General features: G+C 47.5%; 11 protein-coding genes across 11 annotated transcripts in view; 6 read left to right on the top strand and 5 right to left on the bottom strand.

Moving 5' to 3' along the window:
• Positions 1–2,970, bottom strand: part of F4812DRAFT_237508 (cysteine proteinase) — a 3,888-nt gene extending 918 nt beyond the window's left edge. Inside the window, exons 1-5 of the mRNA XM_047930592.1 lie at positions 2,740–2,970; positions 2,564–2,665; positions 2,122–2,496; positions 1,364–2,063; positions 149–1,312 (exon numbers count right to left, since the gene is read on the bottom strand). Coding sequence (XP_047785988.1) covers positions 149–1,312; positions 1,364–2,063; positions 2,122–2,496; positions 2,564–2,665; positions 2,740–2,844 — 2,446 coding nt within the window. The 5' untranslated portion in view covers positions 2,845–2,970. The remainder of the gene's footprint in view (positions 1–148; positions 1,313–1,363; positions 2,064–2,121; positions 2,497–2,563; positions 2,666–2,739) is intronic.
• Positions 2,971–4,861: 1,891 nt separating this feature from the next.
• Positions 4,862–6,402, top strand: F4812DRAFT_445971 (ribosomal protein L5). The gene is made up of 4 exons (XM_047935601.1): positions 4,862–5,250; positions 5,327–5,922; positions 5,996–6,084; positions 6,147–6,402. Exons 1-4 carry the CDS (start codon positions 5,006–5,008, stop codon positions 6,270–6,272), a joined length of 1,056 nt encoding a protein of 351 aa, XP_047785989.1. The 5' UTR covers positions 4,862–5,005; the 3' UTR covers positions 6,273–6,402.
• A 26-nt stretch (positions 6,403–6,428) lies between these two features.
• On the bottom strand, positions 6,429–7,640 carry F4812DRAFT_237546 (Fes1-domain-containing protein). The gene has a single exon (XM_047930593.1). The coding sequence runs from the start codon at positions 7,313–7,315 to the stop codon at positions 6,584–6,586; it is 732 nt and encodes a 243-aa protein (XP_047785990.1). The 5' UTR covers positions 7,316–7,640; the 3' UTR covers positions 6,429–6,583.
• Positions 7,641–10,037: 2,397 nt separating this feature from the next.
• F4812DRAFT_237653 (uncharacterized protein) lies at positions 10,038–11,804 on the top strand. The gene is made up of 5 exons (XM_047930595.1): positions 10,038–10,062; positions 10,189–10,454; positions 10,550–10,580; positions 10,660–11,431; positions 11,494–11,804. Exons 2-5 carry the CDS (start codon positions 10,406–10,408, stop codon positions 11,722–11,724), a joined length of 1,083 nt encoding a protein of 360 aa, XP_047785991.1. The 5' UTR covers positions 10,038–10,062; positions 10,189–10,405; the 3' UTR covers positions 11,725–11,804.
• A 277-nt stretch (positions 11,805–12,081) lies between these two features.
• Positions 12,082–13,357, bottom strand: F4812DRAFT_237612 (RF-1 domain-containing protein). The gene is made up of 2 exons (XM_047930594.1): positions 12,919–13,357; positions 12,082–12,758 (listed from the first exon to the last, which is right to left on the bottom strand). Exons 1-2 carry the CDS (start codon positions 13,174–13,176, stop codon positions 12,381–12,383), a joined length of 636 nt encoding a protein of 211 aa, XP_047785992.1. The 5' UTR covers positions 13,177–13,357; the 3' UTR covers positions 12,082–12,380.
• A 728-nt stretch (positions 13,358–14,085) lies between these two features.
• F4812DRAFT_463506 (uncharacterized protein) lies at positions 14,086–14,645 on the top strand (the record flags this gene model as incomplete). Its single annotated transcript, XM_047938219.1, has 2 exons — positions 14,086–14,221; positions 14,407–14,645. The coding sequence occupies 2 exons, from the start codon at positions 14,086–14,088 to the stop codon at positions 14,643–14,645; spliced, it is 375 nt and encodes a 124-aa protein (XP_047785993.1).
• Positions 14,646–15,084: 439 nt separating this feature from the next.
• Positions 15,085–17,522, bottom strand: F4812DRAFT_453418 (WD40 repeat-like protein; the record flags this gene model as incomplete). Its single annotated transcript, XM_047936482.1, has 2 exons — positions 15,085–17,304; positions 17,382–17,522. 2 exons carry the CDS (start codon positions 17,520–17,522, stop codon positions 15,085–15,087), a joined length of 2,361 nt encoding a protein of 786 aa, XP_047785994.1.
• An 832-nt stretch (positions 17,523–18,354) lies between these two features.
• On the top strand, positions 18,355–20,030 carry F4812DRAFT_453419 (uncharacterized protein; the record flags this gene model as incomplete). Its single annotated transcript, XM_047936483.1, has 2 exons — positions 18,355–18,651; positions 18,714–20,030. The coding sequence occupies 2 exons, from the start codon at positions 18,355–18,357 to the stop codon at positions 20,028–20,030; spliced, it is 1,614 nt and encodes a 537-aa protein (XP_047785995.1).
• Positions 20,031–20,617: 587 nt separating this feature from the next.
• F4812DRAFT_237694 (carbohydrate-binding module family 35 protein) lies at positions 20,618–22,662 on the top strand. The gene is made up of 4 exons (XM_047930596.1): positions 20,618–21,089; positions 21,143–21,197; positions 21,255–21,563; positions 21,624–22,662. Exons 1-4 carry the CDS (start codon positions 20,711–20,713, stop codon positions 22,510–22,512), a joined length of 1,632 nt encoding a protein of 543 aa, XP_047785996.1. The 5' UTR covers positions 20,618–20,710; the 3' UTR covers positions 22,513–22,662.
• Positions 22,663–23,112: 450 nt separating this feature from the next.
• F4812DRAFT_445985 (uncharacterized protein) lies at positions 23,113–24,298 on the top strand. The gene is made up of 2 exons (XM_047935602.1): positions 23,113–23,566; positions 23,689–24,298. Exons 1-2 carry the CDS (start codon positions 23,370–23,372, stop codon positions 23,942–23,944), a joined length of 453 nt encoding a protein of 150 aa, XP_047785997.1. The 5' UTR covers positions 23,113–23,369; the 3' UTR covers positions 23,945–24,298.
• A 42-nt stretch (positions 24,299–24,340) lies between these two features.
• F4812DRAFT_237816 (uncharacterized protein) lies at positions 24,341–26,517 on the bottom strand. The gene has a single exon (XM_047930597.1). It carries the CDS (start codon positions 25,988–25,990, stop codon positions 24,626–24,628), a length of 1,365 nt encoding a protein of 454 aa, XP_047785998.1. The 5' UTR covers positions 25,991–26,517; the 3' UTR covers positions 24,341–24,625.
• Between the last annotated feature and the right edge of the window lie 204 nt (positions 26,518–26,721).

Below are 26,721 nucleotides of genomic sequence, written 5' to 3' on the forward strand. Positions count from 1 at the left end.
TAATTAAAAATCTTTTAAAATTTTAAATTTTTTTTTTATTGTTTTTTTTTCATCCCCCGCACTTGGTTCTCTTTTATATATCCCACCTCTTACAAAAAAAAAAAAAAAAAAAAAAAAAAAAAAAAAAAAAAAAAAAAGCTATACTCACCAATGCATTCCCTATCTGGCATGTTTATTTTTTTGCTATCCTTCCCCTTGCCTTTGTCGTGATGCGACTTCGACTTCCCCTTTTTCGGTGTAGGGGTTGCGTCTGCGCCGTTCTCTTTTATGCGCTCCTTTTCAATGTTCTCAACGAATTCGTACTCATCTTCGGCCTCCAATGATGTTGAGTCCCGCAGTGGTTCCTTGCTTGACTTTATGAAAACTCCAAATCTCGGAACCGATAAGCTCTTCCGGCTTTCACCGGCCTGACTTTGGGGTCGACTTTTATTGCTGCTTCTAAATCTCGCAGCAGCCCGACTTAGTCTTTGCGCAGTAGTCTCCTCCCCAGGTGTGACGACTGGTGAGGGGCCCTCTGATACAGGCATAGGGCTTGCGATATTAAAATCATTGTGAATGCTGCCCCGGCGAGACAGGCTAAGAAATCCATCCTCATCCGCGAAGCTGCGACGTGGCGGCAGCTCTAAGTCCGCCGAAAAGCGTATCCCACCGTTGGTCACCGGCTGAGGGACTAAATTATCAAAGTAGCTGCTTGGCCGACGAGAGATCGACAGTCTTTCCTGACTTTGCGTCGCCGAAGTTTCGGAATTAGTTAAATTGAGGGCCGCATCATCGTATGACGGTGGCTCTATGTCTGTGCTTTCGGTCGAGCTAGCCGCTACTTCTACTATCGGGACAATCTGATAGAAGAGTAGGTAAGGCATCTCTTCTTTGAGTGATTGCTTTATGTCATCAACAAGCGTTACTCGATTCTCGATTGAAAGGTCATCGAATTTGACCCATTGAGCTTCTTCGTAGTCGGGGGGCGGATCGCTATCGTGTCTGCGGTTATCAGTGAGAAGCTTGGGAGCTACGCGGCAAAAGGAGACGTAATGGCCGGAATGCAGCGAATCGCCCCGGTGGCAGACCACGGACTGAAGGACAAGCTTGTACTCGGCAGCTAGCCCACTTTCTTCCACGCGCCTCTCGTCGACGATAAAATGTGGCAACCTCAAACTATCGGGGATGTCGATATATGTGTTTTGCCGTTTCATGTTACCTTCTGCATCCATCATATACCGTTTCAGGCAGATTCCGACAACGGGTCGTTGGCTGAAATGCCGTGCAACCTCTAGGTCGCTCTCGGGTTCCTTGTTGGCAGGGGAATGCCACGCTATGATCTATGTTAGTCTCGTAGCCCTTACAAGAAAATGGTATATCGTACGTATAAGTCTGAAGAACTGCCAAGCTGGTATTGTCACAGCTCTAACAACCGCCGCTGTCTGCTTGGCTCTCTGAAACAAACTCGCCGTATCGGACTCGGTCGAGTTGCCCTGCTCATCAACCACAACTCGTTGGATTATGCTTTCAGTCCGACTCCTGTGCGGTCGTAAAGCTATATAGGACCCTGAAGCTTCCGCCTCCGAATCTGTTTGAAGGTCCGACAAATGCGTCTCTTGGGGTATCGTCCACCTGCGTTGTAGAGATGGGCCATGCTCAGACTCGAGTGTGGTACCTCCTTCCTGATCTTCCTCGGTAACGATACGAATCGTACTTCTAGGCTCGTTGGAAGTATCGGCAGATTGTAGGGTCGGTATCGCGTCAGATCGTTCCACCTTTTTCTCTTCTAGGCTATCCCTCAGCACATCGACCTGGGAGTTAAAGTATTCCTCTAGGCAGTCTTCTAATCGGATCCCTTTCCCGTTGTTATCCGGAGGCACGGCAAGATTTAAGAGCCTTTCATAGACGACTTTGTGATCTGCATCATCTTTTTCTCCTTGATGAAATAGATCAACCTGTAAAGTAAGGAGAGGAAGTTGGAGAGTCTCCGTAATGAAGGCGAAAGCTTCAGATGTGTCCTGCTGCTCCAGTAATTGCGCGTCTTTCCAACCACATGCGGCCAAGGCGTCCTGAATATGTTGGGTCTGTCCACTATCATCAGTTCCATTGTAGATTGCCTCGCAGTATAGAGGAATCACGTACCATATCGGTTTCAATCAACTTCCCGCTTCGTAGCATGTTAACCCAAAGTCGCAGTAGCGCGGCCAACTTCCTCTGTGGTTCATCCATGAAATCGCTTTTAAGCATGCACTCGAACGATTCAAGTTTAGCAAACATAGCGAAGAGCAGCGCGTCGAGATAGCAGGTCACATTTCCTCGATTTTCAGCTCCGAGCATGTTGACTGCTGGGTTGTAACTGAGAATCTTGCCGGAGAGGGAAAATTGCTGCAATAACAGTAGCTCCATAGCTTTGTCGACATCGCCAGATGAATACTTAGAATTAAGCACATATCGTATCTGATCATCGCTTAGGACGGGGAAATCTAGATCGGCAACTCGTCGCCGTATGTCGTCGATCTGCTCGAATTAACGATTAGGGTTATTTGAAGCGTAGAGGTGGGTGTCGAAGTTTGCGCTGACGCACCTTAGCTCCCTCCCTTTCTCGCTCTGTATCGGCATTGGTAGACTGTCGAGATTCGGGCTTGAATATAGAAAAGAAGGCCTCGGCCGACAGAGGACGGTGTGGCTAGAAAGATGTAGTTAGAATACAATGTATATACCTATTAAGATGGAGAAGTGACATATCCAATGTCACCTTACTTTAGTGGCTGGATCGGACGATCCGTTACGACGGTGACCATTCTTCTCACGGCGGCTGAGGAACTTCTTAGGCATGCTGACCTTAATGGTGGGGTCTCGCAGCATTGAAAATTGGCCTAGAGGGCCTGGCTCAAAGGAGGACAGAGGTGGTAGGTGTTGGTGATTTATGAATTTACAACAACGTCACCAGCCTTCGCTCATGTTTGGATTTGATAATGACAATGGAAATGCGCTGTACGACGATGATAATGGAGGACTCCTCTTTTGGTTTCCTCTTTTTTAAAATAAATAAAATTCGTCGACCGTTTGAACTATCACTGCCGATAGACAGTAATGCCAAGCCTGAGTTGAGCGACGATGCGACTTGGGACTTGGGACTTAGGACTTGGTGCTAAGGCTGAAGGTGATGATGATACGACAAGGGAACTCGCATTGTTCAAAAATGATAGGAAACGTCGAGTTGTTTTGCTCAGAAAGAAGAAAAAAAGAAGAACAGGTGCAATTAAAAAAAATACTGGGTAAGAATTGTTTGCAACCTTGAAATGGAGCGGGAGCTTGCAGCAGCCAAGGAAGTTTAAGAGGCTGAAGTAAATGAATTGATGCAGCGGTGGCAGTACGGGGGTTTCTGTGCTGCCTGTATAAAGTTCCTAAGTAAAAGACTGAGCGTTTCGCGCCGTTCAGGGGTCTCCAAAAAAAAAAAAAAAGAATGATCCAATATGGGGAAGCTAAATTCGCTTTGTATCTTGTCACTTAGGTATGACCGGTTACGTTATATAATCGTATTCGCGTGATGCAAACTAGGGACTTATTTTGGTAACCACGAGTTCTAATTTAGTAATAGGTAGCTAGTCATAGTCGTCAAGAGAAAGAAGTCTTTCGAATTTAGGTGAGTTGCTAGTTGGTAAGAGGTAGACAGTGCCTACCTACTTATATGTTGGTGCTGGTAGGTAACGTGCAATGTATACCTAAATCTATAATGTATAAGTGCGAGGTATGTAACCCCTACCTAAGTTCATTGAAATGTATAAAGACGCAGCAGGCGCAACTCTAAATCAGGTACACTAGGCGTCACGTAACTCAAAAAGTAAAATACCTACCTACGTAACCTTTAGTTAATGAATAGAGGTAAGTACATATGCCCCCCGTATGCAACCATATACCCCCGTACTTGGATATCATGGAACCTTTTTTTTTCCTTAATAAGAAGTCTAGAAGGCCCGTTTCTCTCCCTCCATTGGCGGGCCTCCGTGCTGCAGGCGATCGAATGAGATCTCGCTGGTTTCGTTAGCCGCTTATCATACTTTAAGTGTGCGTACTTATCAGCCTCTACGTCTTGTGAATGACCAAGACCCGGATATTCGGGTGCCCAGGTCTCATGCTGCAGGTATGTCTCAAGTATATTTGTCTGTCCATACCTAGGTAACTCCGTAGGTAGGTAGTCGTATCGCTCGAGTGCCATTGTAATGCAATACCAAAAGGAGACAAGCTTATAGCTGTTAGGCGTAGTTAATAGCACTTAAAAATGCTGATTTATCAGCTGATCGACATACCACCGCGTTGTCGGACGCTATCAATACCCCGAGCTTCCTCGGTTTTCTAAGCTAAATACTAGGACTTATGGGAACTTACGTTAGGTAGGTGACGATATAACATATCTATATTGTCGGCCCGGTCCACTCTTAGATTTATAACCTCCGAGATGGTAGTGATGTTAACTCCGGTCCCGCATCGAATAAATTTGCAGAAAGAACGGCTATGTAATACATTCAATGATAGCATAACTAATAGTAAATATCAATGAGTATATCTCTACTTAGAGATAAGAGACATATCCTCGACGAAATATGAAAAAGTTACGATGTTGGATCGATCGTATAGGTACATATCTAGTAAGAGGTATCGTATAGAAATAGAAACGCTGCATAGTCCATATCGATAAGACTTTAATTTGGTTCTAGGTACATGTACGTACAATGTAGAGCCTACCTAAGGTTACACAACGTGGGGGTACCTACCTAAGGTAGGATTTCATAGGTACAAGTTATGTAAAAGTCGCCAATCAAAGGGCTTAAAATAAAATAGGTACATCCATGTACCTAAGTCTTCGGATTAGCGGTTTTACCGAAAAACTTTCCCATCGCTGTGGAACCACGGGAGTAGAGAAATGCGCCTAGAGAAATTTCCGCCCATCTGAGGTCTCGAGGCTGTACGTCGATTGCGAGGAGTAGGCTGTGAGCAATTCGGTGTCGGAGCGCACGAATATACCATGGCGGCTCTTAGAGAAGCCCCCAGAGCTGGCCGCCAGCTTCTTGGTACAGCCACCCGCTGGATGCCTTGTACGGCTTCTTTTCAGAGATGTGCATCCACCGACGCTACGCCTGCAATACCTGATATTCCTGATATTGAGCACGACTCTGGCCTAGCTGCACCGATTGTCAAGAGAGAGGATGTGAAGATTACGGATCCAAGGAAGAGGGCAAGTCGCAGAAACTATGAGCTGCCACACGAGAGGTAGGTCGGAGATACAATGCGATCAGGATAATATATCTTTAAATGGAGGAACGGTTACTGAAATTCAACTGCGTAGATACCGATATCATCCTCCCAAATATGACAGAGGACCTTTGCACCCAGTTCAACCCCCTCCATCCTCCGATCCCGTCGCTCGAAACTTCTCTCCCGGGCCGTTTAACCTTCCCCGATTAAAGCAAACCTTCCACTCAACAATCGCCGCCGACATCATGACTATGATGTACCAGCATGTTCCTCCAGGAACACCAGATAAGCCCGAAAGGATACGACTTCGGGAATGGGACGACTCATCACCCTACATGATAAATCGACCTAAGAGGGGGCCTAGGGGTGCCGATGTTCTCTTCCCGCTAGAGAAGAATATTACTTGGCAGAACATCCCTGAGATTAGAGCTGTACATTTAGCCATGTATTTGCCCAAGGCGAAGAAGAACCCGGATCATATCACCGTAGGAAAGGCAGTGTTGCGAACTATTACCGGTGTTCGTCCCGAGGTTACGACAACCAAGGCAAGCGTCTCCCAGTGGGGCATCGTCAAGGGGGACAGATCAGGAGTAAAATGCTCGATATACGGAGATCAGGCGTACGAGTTTGTGGATAAGGTCATCCATCTAGTATTCCCAAAGATCAAGGATTGGAGTGGCATCCCAGGTTTGTACCCTGTTCTCATGACCATACCATTTCAAAAACGCTAGGAAACACTAGGCACTGACAATTGATATAGGCACCAGCGGCGACAGCACCGGCAACATCAACTGGGGTTTCACAGCTCAGGACATGCTGCTATTCCCGGAAGTCGAAGCCAATTATTCTGTAAGTTCCCGAAAAAATAGGTTAGGCAGTGTGATTAGCCGTTTACTTACAGGCGCATTTAGCTATATCCATCCAAGATGATATCTGGGTGCCGCATGACCCTTGAAACGACAGCAAAGTCTGACAGACATGCCAGACTACTCTGCATGAGCTTGGGCATTCCGTTCTACGGGAAACTGGTAGACTAAGGGATAGCAACTCGCATTCCCTGAAAATGTACATATTCGACGTCCTGCCGTATTGGTATTGGGACGGTACTGTGGATTAATACAGTTGTACCATATGCGGGAATCACAAATCAAAAACATTTGGAAGATATATCATGTTGTTGTTTTTTGTGTTTTACGATTGTTAAAATCCGTAACCATCTCTCTCAAGTGATGTGTCATGACCACGTAGATCCCTTCCCCCCTTTTTTTTTTGATTGACCTAGATGTGCCCGCCAACGCCGATGATGCCACGATGTTACTTTTCCCACGCCGCCCGTAACCACCGGTATTTATGCATTCAAAGCTTTCTGCTTCAATCCATTGATGATTCCGTCCACGGCATCCATGTCCGTTGCATCGATACCCTCTGGGACTTGTTCACCCCTCTTCCGCAGCTCCTTGGCGGCAACATCTAACGCGGGCTGGTAATTCCTCACGGCGGAACTAAGCGCATAAATCGCTTTGCGGCGCACGTCCTTCGTCTCTTCCCGATCGGCAGCAGCGCTCTCTTCCGTCGTCTCCTCGCCGGCACCGGCGCGCTTCTCCATGGGCAACCGGTCGCCAAGCGCCATCCTGACGAGCTTCTCGACGCCGCCGAGCGCGACGAGGCGCTCCTGGCTGGGCTCGTTATTCTGGACGGCGGTGCCGACGCACCAGGCGGCCATGCGGCGGATCTGGTCGTCGTCGTGGCCGAGCAGCTCGAGCAGCGGGGTCCACAGGCCCAGCTTGGCCAGGAGGTTCGCGTTGTCGAGCGACTCGACCAGCTGCTCGAGGTTGTCGAAGGCCGTCAGCTTGGACTCGAGCGTGATCTCCGGGTCGCTCGACGTGATGTGCTCGACGGCGGCCTGCATGAGCTCCGCGTCGGACGGCGCGCCCATGAGCGCCGCGAGGGCCTCGGCGTTCAGGGCTGTGCGCGGCGCGTTGGGGACGACGGGCGCCGCCGCCGCCGCCGAGGGGTCGGCTTCGGTGGAGTTCTCGATGCTCCATTTTAACAGCTCGTTTAGGCTTTTTTCTCCGGCCATTTTTTATGATGTGTCTTGCTCTCTTCTTTACCTTTGATCGGGTTTATATAGGTAGGTAAGGTATTTATATCTTTCTAAAGTTGATTTGATTAGACAAAAATTTTAAATTCTTATTATGTCTAATCTTTTTTTTCTTCTTGTCGTTCAACGGAAAGGTTGAAAAATATACTGCACCTGATGTAAGGGAGTTGAAAATCTGAGGTCTCTAGGTAGGGTTATAGGGTAAGATTTGCTGAAGCTTGGTTGATTACGTCGTTTTACGTCGTTTTTTACGTACCTAGGAAGTCAAGGACAAGGTTCTGAGTATCTACCTAGGTACCTAGGTACCCAGCAAATTGGTTCGCCTCGGAAGAAAGGTACCTTAGGTAATCAAATCGATTTCAGATATCAGTTCTAAATGCCAAATATTGTATATGTTGGATTTCTTATCAAACGAAAATCTCCATGTAGGTATTGTATTATATAGGCTGTATTGTATATTCAAGCCATGTCCGTTTAACTTTTACGAAAATTTTGGCTGAGTAACCGTACAATACAGTATTCTCCAGAGATCCCCAAGATTCGCGAAGCTTCACAAGACTCAAAACATAGGGCTGTTAAGCTGATAGAGTGGGGTCAATGTATGGTACCGACCAATCAAAGGGAAGGACTTATTTAAATGAACCGCTAAGACGCTTTGGGTTGATGCCATTAGTACCTAGGCAGCTAGGTAGGTAGTTTGGGTAGAATAGAATTTTAGGTACAACTCCTATTTTCTTTTGATAACTGATACAGATGCAGAAGATAGCTAGATATATATTAGCGGGCATATCCTCAGAAGAAGGAGCCTGGCTATGATATCTTTTCAAATACCTACCGTGTCAAAGATGATGATAATGATTATGAATGAGCTGCCCCCACCACTGGATACCCCTCACCCCGCCTTATTTTTTTCTTCCCGTCTTGACCGCCTTTACCCCTAACCATTCAAAAGATGTAGTTATAATTTGATCAAGTTGCCATGTCACGACTTGATGCCTTAATGCCATAATCGAGAAGCTTATTTGCTAACGAATCTTTGGCTCCTTTTATTTTCTTACATCGTAAACAACTGGCAACTTTACAGTTGCAACTCACAAACGTATACGCGGTACCTTGCGTTGCATTTCACTCTTAAAGTATCTGTCTAATCCCGAGTAACCTAGCTAGGCACCTGTTTAATTAGCAAAAAGGAACAGCCAAGTTCTTTGCAAATCATCGTATCTGCATAGTATGTAGGCAGTCAGAGTACCTTACCTACCTAAGGTTATGTTAGGTAGGTATTTGTATAGGAGGTGAGTGAGGCTGGGATAGAAGGAGAAGTACAGCACGAATTCACTTTGCCCCTGCATACCCCCAACCCACTTGCCCCTATGAAATTGATACTTCTGACCAGTACCGGCGATGCCTGCTTGGCATTTGAGTTTCCATAATACAGCTGTCAACTAGAGTGTCAGATAGGATCAAAGTGCTGTAATATACCTACGTAATCGATGCCTTATGCTAAGCCACAGGCAACACTATAAAACTGCAAAGGCATGTGTGTAGGGTGTGTAGGTCCTCGGCGCATGTTCAAGTACGAGATGAGTTGCCGACCTCCTTCTGAATTTGCAACCCCTGAATACCATGTAAATAGTAATATAGGTTAGTGGTCACAGACCACGATAACGAGGTGGGTTAGGTACTTTAGAAAGTGGTCTTTTGGTAAGCCTTGGCGAAGTGAATACTAGGTAGGTACCATTAAATGATTACCTAGGTCAGGTAGGTGAGGTAGGTAACCATATTACATGAGAGCTTAGGACTTTAGGCACCTCTAAATAACAGCGATGCCTTGTCAGATATATTAAAATCGATTGATGGTGTGGAATGGTAGGAAGTTGAGGTTTTTCGAAGATGCCTGATGAAAATAAATGTCAGTTACATGATGTAGGTATCTTAGGTAGTGTGCCAAAAGGCTAGGTACCTACCTACCTAGGTACAATACTTAAGGCTGCCTAAGGTTACTACTTAGATACTAGGTAGGTACATAGCTTAGGCAGATACTTGGTAAATATGGAATGGATGTACCCGTATTTACTTAACTCTTGTACCTAGCTTTTAAGGAGCTTATTTTACTTTGGTAGACTATTAGGCGTATTTCCGATTTGCGTCAGCGGTGAAGGGTGCGCTACCCATTCTGTATCCAGTTGTATCCAGTCGTTATCCAGTGGTAATTGTCTAAAGTGAATTGGTTGTGTGCGACGTGCGTACCTCTAATAGTAAGGCCATTCCCCCCTATCCCTGTTAAAATTAGAAAGTAATGTACCCTGGTACTTTGTAGCGGTATGGGAGTTGGCTGATAGGCATACGTATCTTCTACTGGTATTTGTGGTATTTGTGGTATATTTGTACTTGGTCGTGCCCCGCCTCTCTTTTTGTTTCGGCCCACAAGTTCCTCCCATCGACTGTGGGATCGGTGCATCAAGCCAACTTCGTTCCTCCCTTTTTTCCCACACTCTCGCCCCAGAAAGCAATTAACTTGTCCGACTTCTCTACCTTAAAATCAACTTCCACTCGCCAAAACACCTCCTTTTCTCGTCATCCTTCTGCCCAGCAGACGTCGAGAATTCAACACCATCTTTGCTCTTCACGATCCGGGAATCGCAAGGGCTCTCAGATAACCTCCTCATTCCTTTCTAATTTAATTCTTTTTTTTAACACCTAACCTACATAATCCATCACAATGGAGGGTATGTTTGTTTCTTAAACCTCAACCTTAGCTCCCGTCTCGAATCCAACTTGGATCATCCGAACCCTTTACCTTTACTCGAGCCTCTAACGAGTTCATAACGTGCTAACATTACTTTTCATCGCAGAGGAAGTTGCTGCCCTCGTTATCGACAATGGGTAAGATATAACCTCGCTTCACCGCATCCCGAAGCGCACCTCGTTGCCTGGTGGTGGTGGTCATCTACATAGATCCGATCACCATCCAGAAAAAAAGCAAAAAAAAAGAAGAAGAAAAAGCTTCAATATGAATTTCGAAATAAATAATGTTAGAATACTCGAGCTGACTCTGTCCCTAGTTCGGGTATGTGCAAGGCCGGTTTCGCCGGTGACGATGCTCCCCGAGCTGTTTTCCGTAAGTTTCCATCCTCGCCCAACCATCTCTCTCCCCCGCTTCAGCCTCATCAGGATGAGCTCAAGTTTGAATCATATTCTAACGTGTCAACACAGCGTCCATCGTTGGTCGTCCCCGCCACCATGGGTAAGTAGCTAGCTAGCTCGATATACTATATGTATAATCCACGCACACGAAACGATGTCTAACGATATGCTTAACATAGTATCATGATTGGTATGGGTCAGAAGGACTCGTACGTCGGTGATGAGGCACAGTCGAAGCGTGGTATCCTAACCCTGCGATACCCCATCGAGCACGGTGTCGTCACCAACTGGGATGATATGGAGAAGATCTGGCATCACACGTTCTACAACGAGCTGCGTGTGGCTCCCGAGGAGCACCCCGTTCTGCTCACTGAGGCTCCCATCAACCCCAAGTCTAACCGTGAGAAGATGACGCAGATCGTCTTCGAGACTTTCAACGCTCCTGCATTCTACGTCTCCATCCAGGCCGTCCTGTCTCTGTACGCTTCCGGTCGTACCACTGGTATCGTGCTCGACTCCGGTGATGGTGTTACCCACGTTGTCCCCATCTACGAGGGTTTCTCCCTTCCCCACGCCATTGCCCGTGTCGATATGGCCGGTCGTGACTTGACGGATTACCTCATGAAGATTCTCGCTGAGCGCGGTTACAGCTTCTCCACCACCGCCGAACGAGAAATCGTCCGAGATATCAAGGAGAAGCTCTGCTACGTCGCTCTCGACTTCGAGCAGGAGATCCAGACTGCTGCCCAGAGCTCCAGCTTGGAGAAGTCCTACGAGCTTCCCGACGGTCAGGTCATTACTATTGGCAATGAGCGATTCCGTGCCCCTGAGGCTCTGTTCCAGCCTTCCGTCCTGGGTCTTGAGAGCGGTGGTATCCACGTCACCACTTTCAACTCCATCATGAAGTGTGATGTCGATGTCCGAAAGGACCTCTACGGCAACATCGTTATGGTACGTATTGATATCTAGGCGCGGCTTTTGCGTGTATGTATATGCTAACGTGTTATATATAGTCTGGTGGTACTACTATGTACCCTGGTCTCTCCGACCGTATGCAGAAGGAGATCACCGCCTTGGCCCCGTCGTCCATGAAGGTCAGGATCATCGCTCCCCCTGAGCGAAAGTACTCGGTCTGGATCGGTGGTTCCATCTTGGCTTCTCTATCCACCTTCCAGCAAATGTGGATCTCCAAGCAGGAGTACGACGAGAGTGGTCCCTCGATCGTTCACCGCAAGTGCTTCTAAGGTAATTAACCCCGACGATATGTATTTTGTTCCTTATTTCTTGGGGATCTAACAGTTGAAAAAAAATTAGCTCTTGAAATATCGCAAACCCAATAATTTCTCACGAGCCCGTAGTGTTCCCAAGCAGGGCGCGACGTATTCGGAGCTCCCGCCGTTGCGAATGTATCCCCGTCGAGACTCGTATCTACGAAAAGTTCTGATAATGGTCGAGAGATTGGGGCTGTATTACTCCAAGGGGAAAGAGAATATGAGGTGCTTTACTTTTAGGAGGCCCATTCAAGCACGGGGTGGACTAGACAATTCCAGCCGAGGTTGATCATATACTACTTTATTTTTTCGTTACACTAATAAGTCTGGCGTGAAACTTGTGAACCACAAGCATGTAAAAAGCTACTACGTAATGATTCAGTAGAAACTAGTTCTTTTAACAGTGCGTGGACCTGCTCGTGTAATAAACAGACCAGTGCGGATTATACTGATTTATAATGGCTATCATAATGCCCCCAGGGGGCGGTATTACGGAATAAAATAGTAGTTTTGAGAGAAAAAAAATACTCTTAAACAACTCACGTTGTAACGCGTGTCCAAACGAGCTTATCTACTACTGTCTTCCTCTTTTTAATGTACGTTTTTAATTTCATTCTTATTTTTTGTCGTTATTTTGACCTATGGTCTATCTCTCTCTCTCTTCTTAGACGTCTCTCTTTTATCTCTCTAAGTCGTGCGGAGTCGGGGTAGATGTCGAAGTAGTCCTCCATCTCCTCCTCCTTCTCCTTCTCCTTCTCCTCCTCCTTCTCCTTCTCCAGCTTGCGGTACTTCCGGCGGCTCTTCTTGGCCGAGCTGGCCTTCTTCTTGCGGTGGAACTCGCCGACGACGGCGGCCCGGCTCTCGTCCCCGCGCGCCAGCTGGTCCAGCTTGTCCGCTAGCAACTGCCGGGCGATGGCGCGGTTCTGCGTGCGCGACCGCGTCGCCTGCGACTTGACCACGATGCCTGTCGGCAGGTGCTTCAGCTGGACGGCCGAGTTGGTTTTGTTCTGTTCGGCGGGGAGGAGGAGGTCTTGGGTTAGCCTTTTTGTGTCTTCTTTTTCTTGTGTGGAATGCTTCTATATATAGGCTTTATATATATAGGAAGGGGATAAATATAAAAAGATGAGTTGTCAGGAGGTAGATAGAAGAAGAAGAGCAAACACGCACAATCTTCTGGCCGCCGGGCCCGCTGCCCTTCAGGAAGGACTCCTCGATTTCGTCCTCGGGAGGCGGCTTGGGACGCGGTGGCAGGTTTGTGTTTTTGAAGAGGGCCGGGGAGGCGGAGAAGCTGGACGGACGGGACGGCGGGGCGGTCGGAGCAGGAGAAGGAGGGAAAAGAGGGTTACGGGATCGTCGACCGATGGAGGAGGGGATGTGGGAGTAGCAGCCGCCGAGCGGTCGTAGCCGCTGAAGTAGCGTCGGCATGATTGTTCTTTTTCTTATTTTCTTTGATATTGTCTTTCCTCTATGGCATTGATGAGATATACACGGTACTTAATTATTTGAGCTTCTCCTTTGCAAGTGTTTTCAATGTCAAGTCTGTATTTCTTCGCGGTATCAATACCTATTACTGAAGCTGCCAGACTCGTGCCGCGACGTCACTAACACTTACTTTTCTTCAATCCTTATCTCGATGTACTTAGGTACCTTACCTACCTAAAGACCTTTTGGGTCAGGTACGTACTTCCACTAGGTACCATGAAAAGGGGGAAATTTCCACTTTTCAACCTCCTATTGGTTCAATTAAGCTGTCCTTATTACCTTTGACCAGGCTTAGCTGCTTAGGTAAAAAGTTTAAGGATCCATGCTGTTGCACCCTTGATAATTCGCCAATTACGCGTCCCGTTTTTTTTCCTCCTCCGGCCAGTGGTGGATAGCTTTTTTAGGTTAGGTACTGACTGTAACTAACTACCAAAATCCCCAAGGACCCTTTTTTTTTTCCCGCGAGAACGAAGAAATAAACATAGAGCCGTGCGTGGTTCGAGAAACTACTTCGAACAACACCTACCTACGGATTATCCCTGTCTTCTCCCATTTATTAGTATCGAGTCGAGGCCTCCAACTACAAAAGATATATATCTTCATATGAGCAAGGATTTCTAAATCACAATTCGCTGTTATATCGGTTTCTCTTTTTCTTTCTTGATACGCCTTCATCGACGTTAACTCGGAAACAAAAATAAAACAAGAGAAAAGAGAAAACTAGGTTTCTCCAACTTAATCTATCGCGCAAAATCATACATCAGACCTGCGGAAGACTAAAAAACAGGATTGGCAAGAACGATAAAAAATACCGGAAAGAAGAAGAAAAAGAAAAGCAAAAACACAATCGAGATGGAATACCTGACGAAAGAGCCCGAGAACCTCAACGCCGTCCAGCGCTTCGGCCGTTGGCTTCGGTTGAAGCAGTACCAGATCGAGGTCACGTTCGGTGTTTACATGTTTACATCGGCTGAGAGGTTTATATTTTGTAAGTTTGCACTTCACTTCTACGCCATTGTTGTCTCTTTCTTGTCTCTTTGCTGTCCTGTCCCTGGAGAGACCTCTGCGAGATCCGCTTTACGTCAGGAAAAGTGGTTTATAGCACATGCCGCGATGCTCGTGTCGAGCCCAAGACGATCCATTTGCTAATCATCTATCATCTATTGCTTATAGGGTCTGTCGTATTCCTCTTGTGCAGCTTGCTGACCATCGCCGTCGTACTCTACCTACCCCAACATCTTCTCTTCATCATCAGCCGCGCCTGGTTCTACGTTAATGGTGGCGACAGCGGTGTTGCGTCCAACATAGTCGCAGGTAGCAAGGACGTCCTGTCACTGGCAACTTCATCCGTGGCGACGACTATGGCAGCAGCGGCTACTGAGACGGCTGAATATATGAACCGGGAGCTATGACATACATGGACGAAAACCTCGGGACATAATTCTCTTTGCGCGAACCGAATGATAAACGATATAATAATGGTAATCGGAGCTGCTTGTTTATAGTGTGGCCTGGTCTACGAAGTAATGGCATTAGGCGTTCATATGCTTGAGCAAAAATAGGTTGGCGTTTGGATCGATGGATTTGTATCATTGGGATCGCTGATGCCTCCCAGAAAGATGCCTGGACGAGTGCAGGTCTCCAAATAGTCGCATAGCCGGAAGCAAGCTAGTTTCATGGGGTTCTTTCGGAGAACGAATATACCCTTAGTGAACCATCCTCCCCAGCTATCGCCAGCTCGTTTGAAGCTCTTAGTGGCCTCCATGCGAGCTGGAGGACGGCCTTAGCTAGGCACAGTCTAAAGTCAAATTGTCAGCACACTCTATCTTTTGGAAGTTAGATATTATTAACTTACTCTGGCTTTAAATTTAATTTTGAAGATACACTGAGAGATGTCGCGTCGATCGAATATATTGAAACGGTTCCATTCTCCGTGCCTACAGCGAGGAGAAAGCTATTGTTCTCGGTGTCACGATGTAGAAAATCGATAGCCGTGACCGGATGAGTTTCTGGTATGGTAGTTACGCAGGTGATGCCTAAGTCCGCAGAGTCGGGCGATGCTTGTCGCCATATTTTCACCTGTTTGTCTCGACCCGCGGTGGCAAACACAAATGAACTGGTCGAAGGAGCCCATGCTGCATCCAAGATCATCCTCGAGTGTCCCTTGGGGTTAGACTGCAGAAGCTTGTAATTCTGCTTGTTATCGTTGTCCCTCTCGAAAACCGCCCATTGTCGATCTCGTCCAACGCTCAGGAGATACCTGTCATCGGGAGAGAACCGTAGGCGTGTCGTAGTTAGGGAGTGAGCCGTTAGTGGTGGCTTCACCTCAGTCCACTTCTCCGTCTCGAACAAACGGATGACAGCGTGGTTGATTGAGCTTGCTTTACAAGCGCTAGCGATTAAAGTTCCATCGTGACTTACAGCCAAACATGAAATCTCGTAGCCGTGTCCGTAGAGCTTTTCAATTTCAGGCCAAAGAGTGTGCCGAGAGAGACTGTCCTCGAATGGCGGGTGGTCGATGTCCAACACGGATTTGCGGACGGTCGAACCCGGATCTAAGGCGTCTCGGTCCGCCTCGGGATTGGCTGCTTGGACTTCGAGATCGTCGTCGACAGCTTCGATTGCCTTGTTTGAGAGGCCGAGAACCGGCATGTTGGCAGCGTCGGGCATAGTCTCGACGTCTTCGTTGCCGATATCACACAACCTACTCAGCAGCTTTGCCACCGCCTTCGGCTCCTCAAACACACGCATCAGCTTCTCGTCGGCCCCGGAGACAAACTTGGAATTCCCGAGCGAGTCGATACAGTTGAGGTCATAGCCGTGGATCTGCGGCCGAGCCATCTCGTGCCACGTCTTCTTATCAGGTCCGTTGTTCCAGCTCGCGTGCAACCGTGTCGTCTGGTCTGAGCTCGTAGAAAGGAGGTAGTCGCCATTCTTCGACCACGCTATACCGGTGACGGCTCTTGTGTGGCCAGTGATGCCAATGTGTGGGATCCACTGATCTTGTTCCTTATTGTAATTCCACATCCTCCAACTACCGGTCCTCCCGAGGCATACCACTGAAGTTCCATCCGGGGACCAAAGTCCCGTCCAGAAACCACCTGTGCTGCCCGTGGCTGTTGTGGCACCCTGTTCCCTGCTGATTTCACCGAGCCGGACAGTCGTCACCCAGATCCCCGATGAAAGGTCTGCCTCCCATATAGCTAGCGTATTATCTGCAGAAGTAGAAAGGAGCTGAAGCTTCCCGGTAGATATATCTGAGTACCATCTCGCGCTATAAATCCAATCGTCGTGGCCTAACAATAGAGCCTCGAACGTAATAGAGTATTCCTTTTCTACAGTTTTCAGTCGATGGGCCTTGTTCGAAGGAGATTTACCTGGCATGAATGCACCCATAGACGGGTCAGCTCCGTTTGCAGTTGCAGCGGGCAGCTCTGCACCCTGGTGGAACCTCCAAAGACGAACATACTTATCCTGGCTCGCAGAGGCCAATATCAGGTCGCTATCGGGACTAGTCCCCTCCCATGTGAAATCTAACGACCGAATCCAACCTTCATGGCCTGACAAAGTTGCCTGGAGCTGGAACTCGGGGTTATTTCTAGAATCCGCCACCAAGATTTGGACGATATCTCTAGTTCCCGCTACAGCCATGACCAGAGCTTCACCATCCCGTCTGAGTGTACTGAGAGCTATTGAGAGAGGAAAGAACTTCGGAGAAATCTTAATCGTTTGTAGTAAGCGGACATGGCTTTCTTCCAGAGCCCATACTTTTATCGAGGCATCTGCTGCTCCTGTAGCAAATATTCTCGACGTAGAAGTCGCCGATGCTCCCTCATGACAAGCCGCTATAAAGTTAATTGCGGCAGCGTGAGCCTGTACAGTCTGGATGCAAGACACTGTGGTGATATCAGAGTCGTTGGATGAGATTTCCCAGACTTTTAGTGTCTGGTCATCGGCACCGCTGAGCAGATATGTCTTAGACTCTCCGTGGAATTTGGGGAGAAACCTGACAGACTTAACAACACCACTGTGTCCGGAGACGAGTGTGGTTATACCCCTGGGTTGAGAGTCCTGATGAAAGAAAAGATGATTAGAAATTAAATAAATTATATTTCAGACGGTTGGATTATATAATTAGTTGGACCTACATGAGGTCGCCAGAGAGCGATATATGAGTCAGCTCCGAAAGCTACGATCCCATCTTGGTTCCAATCTGCCACGGCCGTGTGCCTGTTGGCACCAGCGGAGAGGTAATCTACGTTAACCTCGTAGTTATCGTAATTATCCATATGCGATGGTGCAGTTATGTTTTGTAAGGGAAGACAATTTGGTACATAGTAAAGTTGCCTTTTAAAGCTGCCTTTTATTAAAGTTGCCTTTTACAAAGTAAAAGTATAAAAGACAGGGCTTGTGATTGGACAGCGCTCCAAAAAATTCAGACGAGAAGTCTGCGTCAGCTGTAAAAACCCCACTTATCAGGTGTAAACTGCTGACCTTACTATGCTAGGTACCTTTGTACTTCGTATCGCACGTACTTAGGTACCTGGAGGTATTTTGCTTTTACAGATTTACCCCTATTGTGGCGTAGGAGCTGAAAGATCTAATAATATTTTTTTCCTCCTTTAGAACATAATTCGGAAGACTTGAAAACGAAGCTTGTAGCAGGGATATCGCGTTCGTGGCAGGACAGTTGATAACTGCCATGACTTATTTTCCTGCCAATTACATCCGGTGCTCACAACATTTCTGGTTCTTTGGTTATATTTGCATCGTGAATAAGACCTGACAAGGCTTGATGTAAAACTAATCGAAAGCACAGTTAACTGTTACCCCAAAGCCTGCGTCTTCGGCGTTGCGTCATAAGCAGCCACGGTACTACATTGGTCGGGAAGCAGTGTAACTTGGAGCCTGCTTATAGACCCTGGATGCATGCCGCCATCCGGGATACTATCGGCTGATGGCTGACTGACATAGACGTGGCTGTTGAGGTAGGTACCTGTTTCCAGATATACTGTATTGTACCCATGTATTTAAAGCCCAGCCTGACCGGGCACTCTATCACCTCTTCGTAAAGCTGTACGGACCAAGCCACTTTCTATGCTTCTTGGAAACGCTTTTATAATGGCTGAGGTTCTAGGCGGCATAGTACGCCTCGGTTTCGTCGCTTCTCGTATTCTATACGAAATCGCATTCGACAGGCGGGAATTCGATCGGTATGAATTTCGCGACTTCTACTTCAAAGGGTACGAGTACGCGCAGTATCGCTTCGGCAGGTGGAAGAAATGGGTCATCTGGTGCATGCTCATCGACACGAACTTGCTCATGCAAGTGTCGGATATCATTAACCATTGGAACGACGAAGAACTCCAAGATTGGTCTAAAAGTGTGTTGGGTAGTTTTAGCGCCATCGGTGTCGCTGTATGTGCCTTGGTCTTGAGATGTTTGGGATGATTGAGCATCATTAACAAGTCGGTGCTTAGGGGAGCGTTCTCGCCGCAGTCGATATCACAGCTCTTACCCTTGGAGGGCTGTCCGATATCAATTGGACAGTCCGAGCTATATTTATGGTAAGTCTTGCGACAAGCGTCCTCTCGGTAGTTTTCGGTAGTCGACTTCAGAGGAGACTTTATATGATCGGCTCTCCGTTGGACCTGCGGCTATGGCTTAGCAATGGCGAGGTATACTGGGAAGCCCGCCAAGATCCCCATTGGCATAATGGTGTAGAAGGACCGAATCTTGACAACACGGAAAACTTACCGCAGGCCGAGGAGGCGGGAACGCACAACGGCCCTGGCCCTGAGAATTATGATGATAATGATGGTATTGACGAGCCCCTTGAAAGCTCGATTCACGCCATCCGGATCTTACAACTACCGGTGGAGCTTTTCGCTATTTCGTGTATCACGTTTGTCGTAGCCCTGATACTTTACACGACCCTCATGTGGCGACAGAACCCCGGGCCAAATGTAAACGACTATCGTAATATCATGATATGCCTGCTCTTGGTGGTCTTGATACTGGTAGGCTACTACGAATTGATACGGTCCATGAAGGATGTCGAAGGGGCAAGGGTGAAGGACTTTACTACCCTAGGGAAATTTACACCTAGACCCAAGCTTAGAGGCCCAAGAGATGGCACTTATAATGATGTCGACGCTGCGCGTTTCTTCGGGAGGTTACGCAAGTCACAAGATCTGCGCCGCCTATTACACCCAGTCGCGGACAGATCCACTGAGGGAACCTTTTTGAGCATTCTCGATGGTATAGATAAAATAGCAAAGAGCAGGCTGATTCAACATCCTGAGAGTTTTATAACTGAAATAGTGGACCGGACGGCGGAGAGAGTCCGTATGGAAAATCTCGAAGCACGGACAGGAGCAGCAAGACGATCATATACGGCTGTACCCCTTCAAAACAAGTCCAAGCACCCCCAAGATCTAGACACCAGCAAAGCTAGGCACAGTGGCTACGATGCCGTGCAGGAAGTTCTCAACCTTGCGAGAATAGGTGTTAATTCACCCCGGGAAATCATCGTTAGGCGTCCGATACGCCTAGAGAAACTGATTAACAAGACCGATGAAGATGGGCAGACCGCCTTGATGAGGGTTGCAGAGCAGGGTGATATGGAACAAGTCTTATGGCTGCTCGACCATGGTGCCGATGCGACCCTCAAAGACAGGAAGGGGGAAACAGCGTATCAGCTAGCCAGACGTTGGGGCCATGATGATATCGCGGCTGTGATTCAGATCAATACGTGGGAGCAGGCTCAGGAAGGAGAAAGCCAAAGCGAATATTGATCTTGATTTTCAAACCCATACTTCCTGATTAGGCGACGAAAGCTTCTCTATGGACAGAATATGTCAGTCCATTACACCTACTGTGCATATTGCACAAGTACCTGCAAATCTAAGGTCGTTATTCTCGTATAGGAATTTCCGCATTTAGCCCTCAAGTTATAAGCTTGCAGTTGATCAAAGCTTGCTCTTCTTCTCTCTAAGGGTTAGTCTCTGTACGATATACTGGTTCGAGAATGAGTACCTGCCTACGTACGGCATTCATTCTCCTTGTATTAGCTGTAAATATCCACATCTGCTTCGGCAAAACTTCCCATGATATCTTGCCCGTCTCGGCTTCTCATAGGGCCGCTTATAACACATCATTCGGTGCCTGTATTGTTACCATAGACTTATCCCAATGGGCGGGTGGAGAAGACTGGGTTCCCCGCAAGCGGCACCTCGTGTTTGGACGTTTGGAGAATCGCGATGGAGAAAACGGCCTCACGGGGAATTAAACCAGTGCCGTTGGCGTTGGGGCACCACCGTCCGCTGTTAACTGGAGAAAGCTATCTTGGCGGTTATCATGACGTATAAAAAGCACTATAGCGCTCAGGAGTGTTGCCGCAAGATGTTGATTTTGGAAGTCACTCGGACAGACTGTCTTAGCATGTACAGCAAGATTGGGGCAGATTATTGACACGATGAAGAGTTTCGCTACTTTCGCAGTCCTCCTGAGGGCTTCTGTTGAAGCTGCTCTGTATAAGTCAAAGACACCGCCGATGGGATGGAATAGTTATAACTATTATAACTGTTACCCTAACGAGGACATCATAAAGTCCAACGCTAAAGGGGTCGTAGACTTAGGCTTGGCTGATCTAGGCTACAAATACGTCACAACCGACTGTGGATGGATGACAAGAGACAGGGACTCGGAAGGCCGCCTGCAATGGAATATTGAACTCTTCCCATCTGGAGGAAAGGCTTTGGGAGATTATATCCACAGTCTGAATCTGAAATTCGGTCTGTATTCCGGTGCTGGATATTACCAATGCGGCTCGACAGACCTTCCAGCTTCTCTTGGTGGGAACTTTGCAGTATTTCTACTTGTTGGAGCGGATTCTAACTTGCCACAGGGTTCGAAGAGATCGATGCGGCATCATTTGCTGAGTGGGGAGGCGATTCTCTAAAGTGAGCTACTTTCTATCAGCAAGCATCGTGCTATTACTTATGACTAAATCGTTATAGATACGACAATTGCTATTCCTCCTCGAGAGATAAAATGGTTGATTATGTGTCACCTATATCCACGTCACCTGACCGTTACAAGAAGATGGCCGCGGTTTTGGATGGAGTAGATCGAGACATCGCCTATTTCATATGTCAATGGGGAGTCGGCGTGGACCTAGGCAAGTGGGCTTCGCCTATAGGAAACACCTATAGGATCAGCAATGACATCTATAACTCGTGGAGAAGCGTATGGAGGATTACAAACCAGGCCGTGCCGTTTTATAAATCGACTTCGGTTGGTGCCTATCCTGATATGGATATGCTCATGTAAGTCTACGTGTACTCGATTGACCATGCTTTGCTGACATAGATATGTACCTACCCAAGTGTTGGACTTAACGCCCTGTCCCTTGAAGAAGAGAAATTTCACTTTAGTATGTGGGCGATTAATAAGTCACCGCTTAATATCGGGGCGCCGACGGACCCGAGGCTCACACCTGCAGCCTCTCTTGACGTGCTTCGCAACGAGGAGGTCATAGCTATCAACCAAGATTCGTTAGGCAAACAAGCGCGACTCATCCGTCGGTATACTGAAGAAGAGTGGGACATTTGGGCTGGTGAGCTCTCAGGATCAAGAATTGTTCTCGGTATCGCAAATTGGAAGAATAATTCTCAGACGGTAGAATTCGACCTTTCGGCAGTGAACGTGTCGGAGGCACAGGCTCGCGATGTCTGGGCGGGGAAAGACATTGGTGCCATCTCAGGGGTCCAGAAACTTGAGCTTGCCGGCCATGAGATGAGATTGCTAATTCTGAGCAACATCGTTGCACCAACCTCTTCACCTACATCGAAGGGTTACTACTCGGTAGAAAATGCCACGCTCTCAGGTGACGCGAAGAAAGTCTCATGCGGCGAAAGTGAATGCGCGCCTGCAGGAAGCAAGATCAGCATTGCTGTCCAAGGAACGAAGGCAACTTTCGGCTCGGTAACTACGAACTCAGAGGGAAAGAAACTAGTTGGCGTTGATTTCATTAACTACGAGCTCGCCTTGGATACTGCCTGGGACTGGGGCTCTAATACTCGAAACATGACGATTGCGGTTAATGGCGGTGCGCCGAAGAGATGGGCGTTTCCTATCTCTGGAGGAGACTGGTCTGAGTCTGATAGATTGCTTATTGAAGTTGACGGGTTTGTAGCTGGCAAGAACAAGCTTGTATTTGCTACGAGTGGAAATTCTCCAGCTCCGGACCTTGTCGGCTTCGAAGTGTTTGAATAATCGGCACCTACTAGGTACCTAAACACTGACCAGGTGAATTCAAAAGCTTAGTATCGAATGTGGTAATGTTCCTGCATTTTGACAAGGCGGTTATGGCTTCTATTGGACCGTTTGTAGAGGGATCGATTTCATAGGTTGAAAGCTCGACGTATTATTGTATGCCTTTTTCTTTACGATGCGATGCCAATTGTCCAATGAGAAGAAAATCGCAATGTAAAGAATTGAAAAGTGAAAACTTCCAACTTCCAACTTATATTATTAGTTCAAGTAGGAGGAATGAAATAATCATGCCGTACTATTTATTTAAAGGTCGTAGAGCAACAAATCAGTAACCATACAATATTGTGTATGGGTAGAAGATGCTGTACTGATGAGAATGAATACAAGAAAGTTATCGACCTTATGTAAAAGCAGTGGATGTTCGGAATTCTGAGCGCCACATTTTAAACTACAGGTGCAGGTGACATTTACCGATTCATGACTCCTCATTGGCCACCGCCACAAGACTCAAATTACATATGTAAATTCCGATGCATTGTACAGTACAATACGTATCCCGATAGTCCGGCCCTTTCCCAGCTTTTGCCTCACTGTATTGTACCTTACTTTAGCAGCATTTTCTTTTAAATCCGAGCTAGTGACCTGCAACCTTTCCGTCGAGTTCTACCGTATTTTTTTTCTAAATTTATTTTACCGTCGCCAACCCCATCTGAACCACTTTTCTTTTTCTTATCTTCTTCAACGCTCATTTTCCAACAAGTCCGCACATACATATACATACCTACATACAATCACACTCACTCGCATTTTCTACATCAAAACCGCAATAAAAAAACAAAAACAAAAACAAAGTCAAGATGCCTCGCAACCGTTCCTCCGCTCGACCCGCTCCCTCGCGTCCCACGGTCCCTAGCAGAGCGCCTGCTCCCCAACAATCGCGACCCGCGGCAACTTACGCCCCGGCACAAACTGCGCACCCTCAACCCCCCGCGCAGGCCGCTCCCCAGGCCTCCCAGGGCCCCGGCCTATTCGGCCAGATGGCCAGCACCGCGGCGTACGTCTCGTCTCGTCTCGTCTCCTATCCTATTTCTCCTTGCGCATTTGCATTTCCCAACGCTCATACATGTATGTGATTGATGGGGTGGTACCTAAACTAACATATATCCATCTCTATAGCGGTGTCGCAGTAGGCTCCTCCATCGGCCACGCCATCGGCGGGCTCTTCAGCGGCGGCAGCAGCTCCGCGCCCGCCGAGGCCTCCCCTCAGGCTGCGAGCGCGCCGCAGCAGCAACAGAACCAGTGGGGCAACAACTGCCAGGGCGCCACCCAGGCCTTCACCAGGTGCATGGACGAGCAGGGCGGTAACATGCAGATCTGCGGCTGGTACCTCGAGCAGCTGAAGGCCTGCCAGGCCGCTGCCAGCCAGTACTAAACTGTCTGTCTACCTAACCTAGTGTAGTCTGTCTGTCCGTCCTTTGGGTAAATCGTACCTAAGGATGGAAGTGTGTTAGGACATGATAGGTGTCTATAGCGAAGGATGAGAGGAGGGGTGTAAGAGAGAGAGAGAGGAATGAAGATGGCTAGGAAAAGGGGTTACTCAGAATTCTCCCATCTCTGCAACTTTGGGCTGCACGAACCGTGCCCATTGGTTGCTTTTATCATCTTTAACTAGAGCGCATAGTTATCTATGTTCCCCGATTATATGGACGTTCGCTTGCAGAGTCTCTAAGTGAGTGCTACTGTATATACTAATGCAAGACGTTCTATATAAGTGGCAACTTCACTCTGTGCTTTAAATGCTTGTGTCATCTTTAGTCGTATTGCGCCTGTTTTAAAACTTGGATAAGTATATTTATTGTGCAATTGCTATTTATATTTTGTAGTTTGTGTAGTATGTATTGATCTGCGGTGAGCTGGTGAGCAGTTACCAGGAGACGAGTATGCCAATATCCAATGTCTCTAACGTAGAGGCGATGCCTTATAATTTAAACAGAATCTAACGACATTTCTAATTCGTTATACAAGCGTTATGTGTAAGTGTACACTATATACAATACCGATTTTAGCCCCCGACGTCTATCTATATTCGGGCCATACTGCGATCCGGCAGTTTCTAATCATCGTAATCTTGCACAAGATTAAACGGAATCTGGTACATCTTACGTCTGCTTTCCACCTTTGCTTCAACCATGGACATAACTAGGCTGTTAGTCTCATGGCTTACTCCCACCTCCTGGGCACGCCTCACGAAGTAGCCGTTGACGTACGGGACAGGTGGTTGTCGCCCACGCCGGACCTGGCCTATCCATTTGCTATACTCGCTTTCTTGTCTCTCTAACCTAACTTTGAGATCTGTGCCAAATTTCCTTTCGTGTAGAAACCGGAATTTCTTGCGATGGTTCTGAAATTCGGGAAGAGACGAGATGATGTTTACCGTCTCCTCGAATAGCTCGTGCCATAGACCCATCGCATTGCGATTGGACCTAACGAGACCATACCTACAATCCAATACGGCGGAAAGGGTATCGGCCAGGGACTCAAACATCATATCGGGTAACTTATGTATCAGCATGTTTATCCAGCTTGTGCTGACCGCATCGAGTTCGGTGGCAGCAGAGAGGAGATTGATCATGTGTTGAGTATGTCGGCTCCCAAGTATTTGAGACATCACCCTGTCAATCTCCTCATCTTCATCGTCCCTAGGAACCGCGTAGAGATATAAGCGCCCAGGTATGTGTCGCAAAGAATATTTATAGTAAGAATGCTTCGAAAGTTTATGAGTACTGTGGCAGATCACATAATTCGGCCGCAGAGCGGGCACTCGGAAAACTCCCTCGTTTAGCGCTTCCACCGCCCCGAGCCCTGGTTCAAGCAGGCAGATTGTTGTTCGACGGTCAATGCGGTCACGCAGCGCGTATAAGGTAGGAAGGAGGGCCCTAGACGTGGTGCTCACAATGATATTGTGCAGAATAGGCTTGAGACCTCGCGTCCTCCAAGGGAATGGATTAACATAGTCTGGACAAATGATATTTCGGGTAGATAAGGGGTGCCCTCTACTATCATGAATATTGATAGCTCTGCCTTCTTGTCCCCACGTCTTTAGTGGTAGCGGATTGTGGGTGAGAATCTGAACCGGAGGTAATTTAGGATTAGCAGCGAGAGCGTGGGTAATGAACTTTGCGTGTGCATCGAAGCCAACAACATGAATCTTATTTGAGAGCTGAATCGGTGGGACCGGTCTCAGAAATTTGGCCTCTTCTTCGGTTGGTACTGTCATCTTTACTGGTACCGCCGTAGAGGCTCCAGTAGGATCTGAATCCGTGAGATCAGACGTAGCAACTTCAGTGATAAGTGGCGACGCATAGAACAGATGAGGGAGAGAAATACCCTCGCCTGATCCTGCTCTCTGGGGCGAATTTGGGGGGTAATATATAGGAGGATCAAGACGGAAACTGCCATTCCGTAGTTCGTTCGGCATTGTAGCAGCAGCAGTGACAGCTACAGCAACGGCGGAAAGGTGCTTGGTGGCCCCCCGGCCCACGAAGAGGTTATCGCGATTCCATATCGTAGCTCTGCTAGGTATTCGCGCTGAAGCCCGCGAAAGCGGCTGGCGAAAGATGTGAGAATACAGGGTGAGAACTTGTAGCAGGTTATCCGACTGCTTTCATATCGTTGACGGCTCGTAGCCGGGGGGGATGGGGGAGGTGATTGGACCAGGAGCTTGATGTTACTCTTGCTGAGGCCAAAACCTGAACATCGGAAGAAGGTTGAAGAGAAATAAGGTGGGAGTAAAACCCGAAGTTTGATCGAAGATAAAAATAAAGAAAAATACGAACTTGACCAACTTAACTTAACGAATTTTATGAGGCGGCACCGAAGAGAGTGAAGTCGGAGGAGAAGTAAGTAAGTAAATAAATGTATATTGCCTCTCAGCGGCTTTCATCATGATCATATTAAATTTTTTTTTTCTTCAAATGGACCCGAGTCGGGTCCCGCGATTGCGCTAAATCGGTGCGAATTGAATCCGTTACCATTGGCCCGGAGCAAGTTGCAAGCCCATTTTTATCTACGGCATGTACCTATAGTACCTAAGGTAAGTACCTAAGGTATCCACTTCACAAGGTTACCTAATGGGCACCTGTGATCTGTGACCTGTGACCTGCAACCTTAAAAATCGCTTTATTCTTTCTCCGTTCTCATGATACCTAC

The sequence above is a fragment of the Daldinia caldariorum genome (assembly GCF_022478825.1).
Source record: "Daldinia caldariorum strain CBS 122874 unplaced genomic scaffold F4812scaffold_25, whole genome shotgun sequence".
NCBI classification, from domain to species: Eukaryota; Fungi; Ascomycota; class Sordariomycetes; order Xylariales; family Hypoxylaceae; genus Daldinia; species Daldinia caldariorum.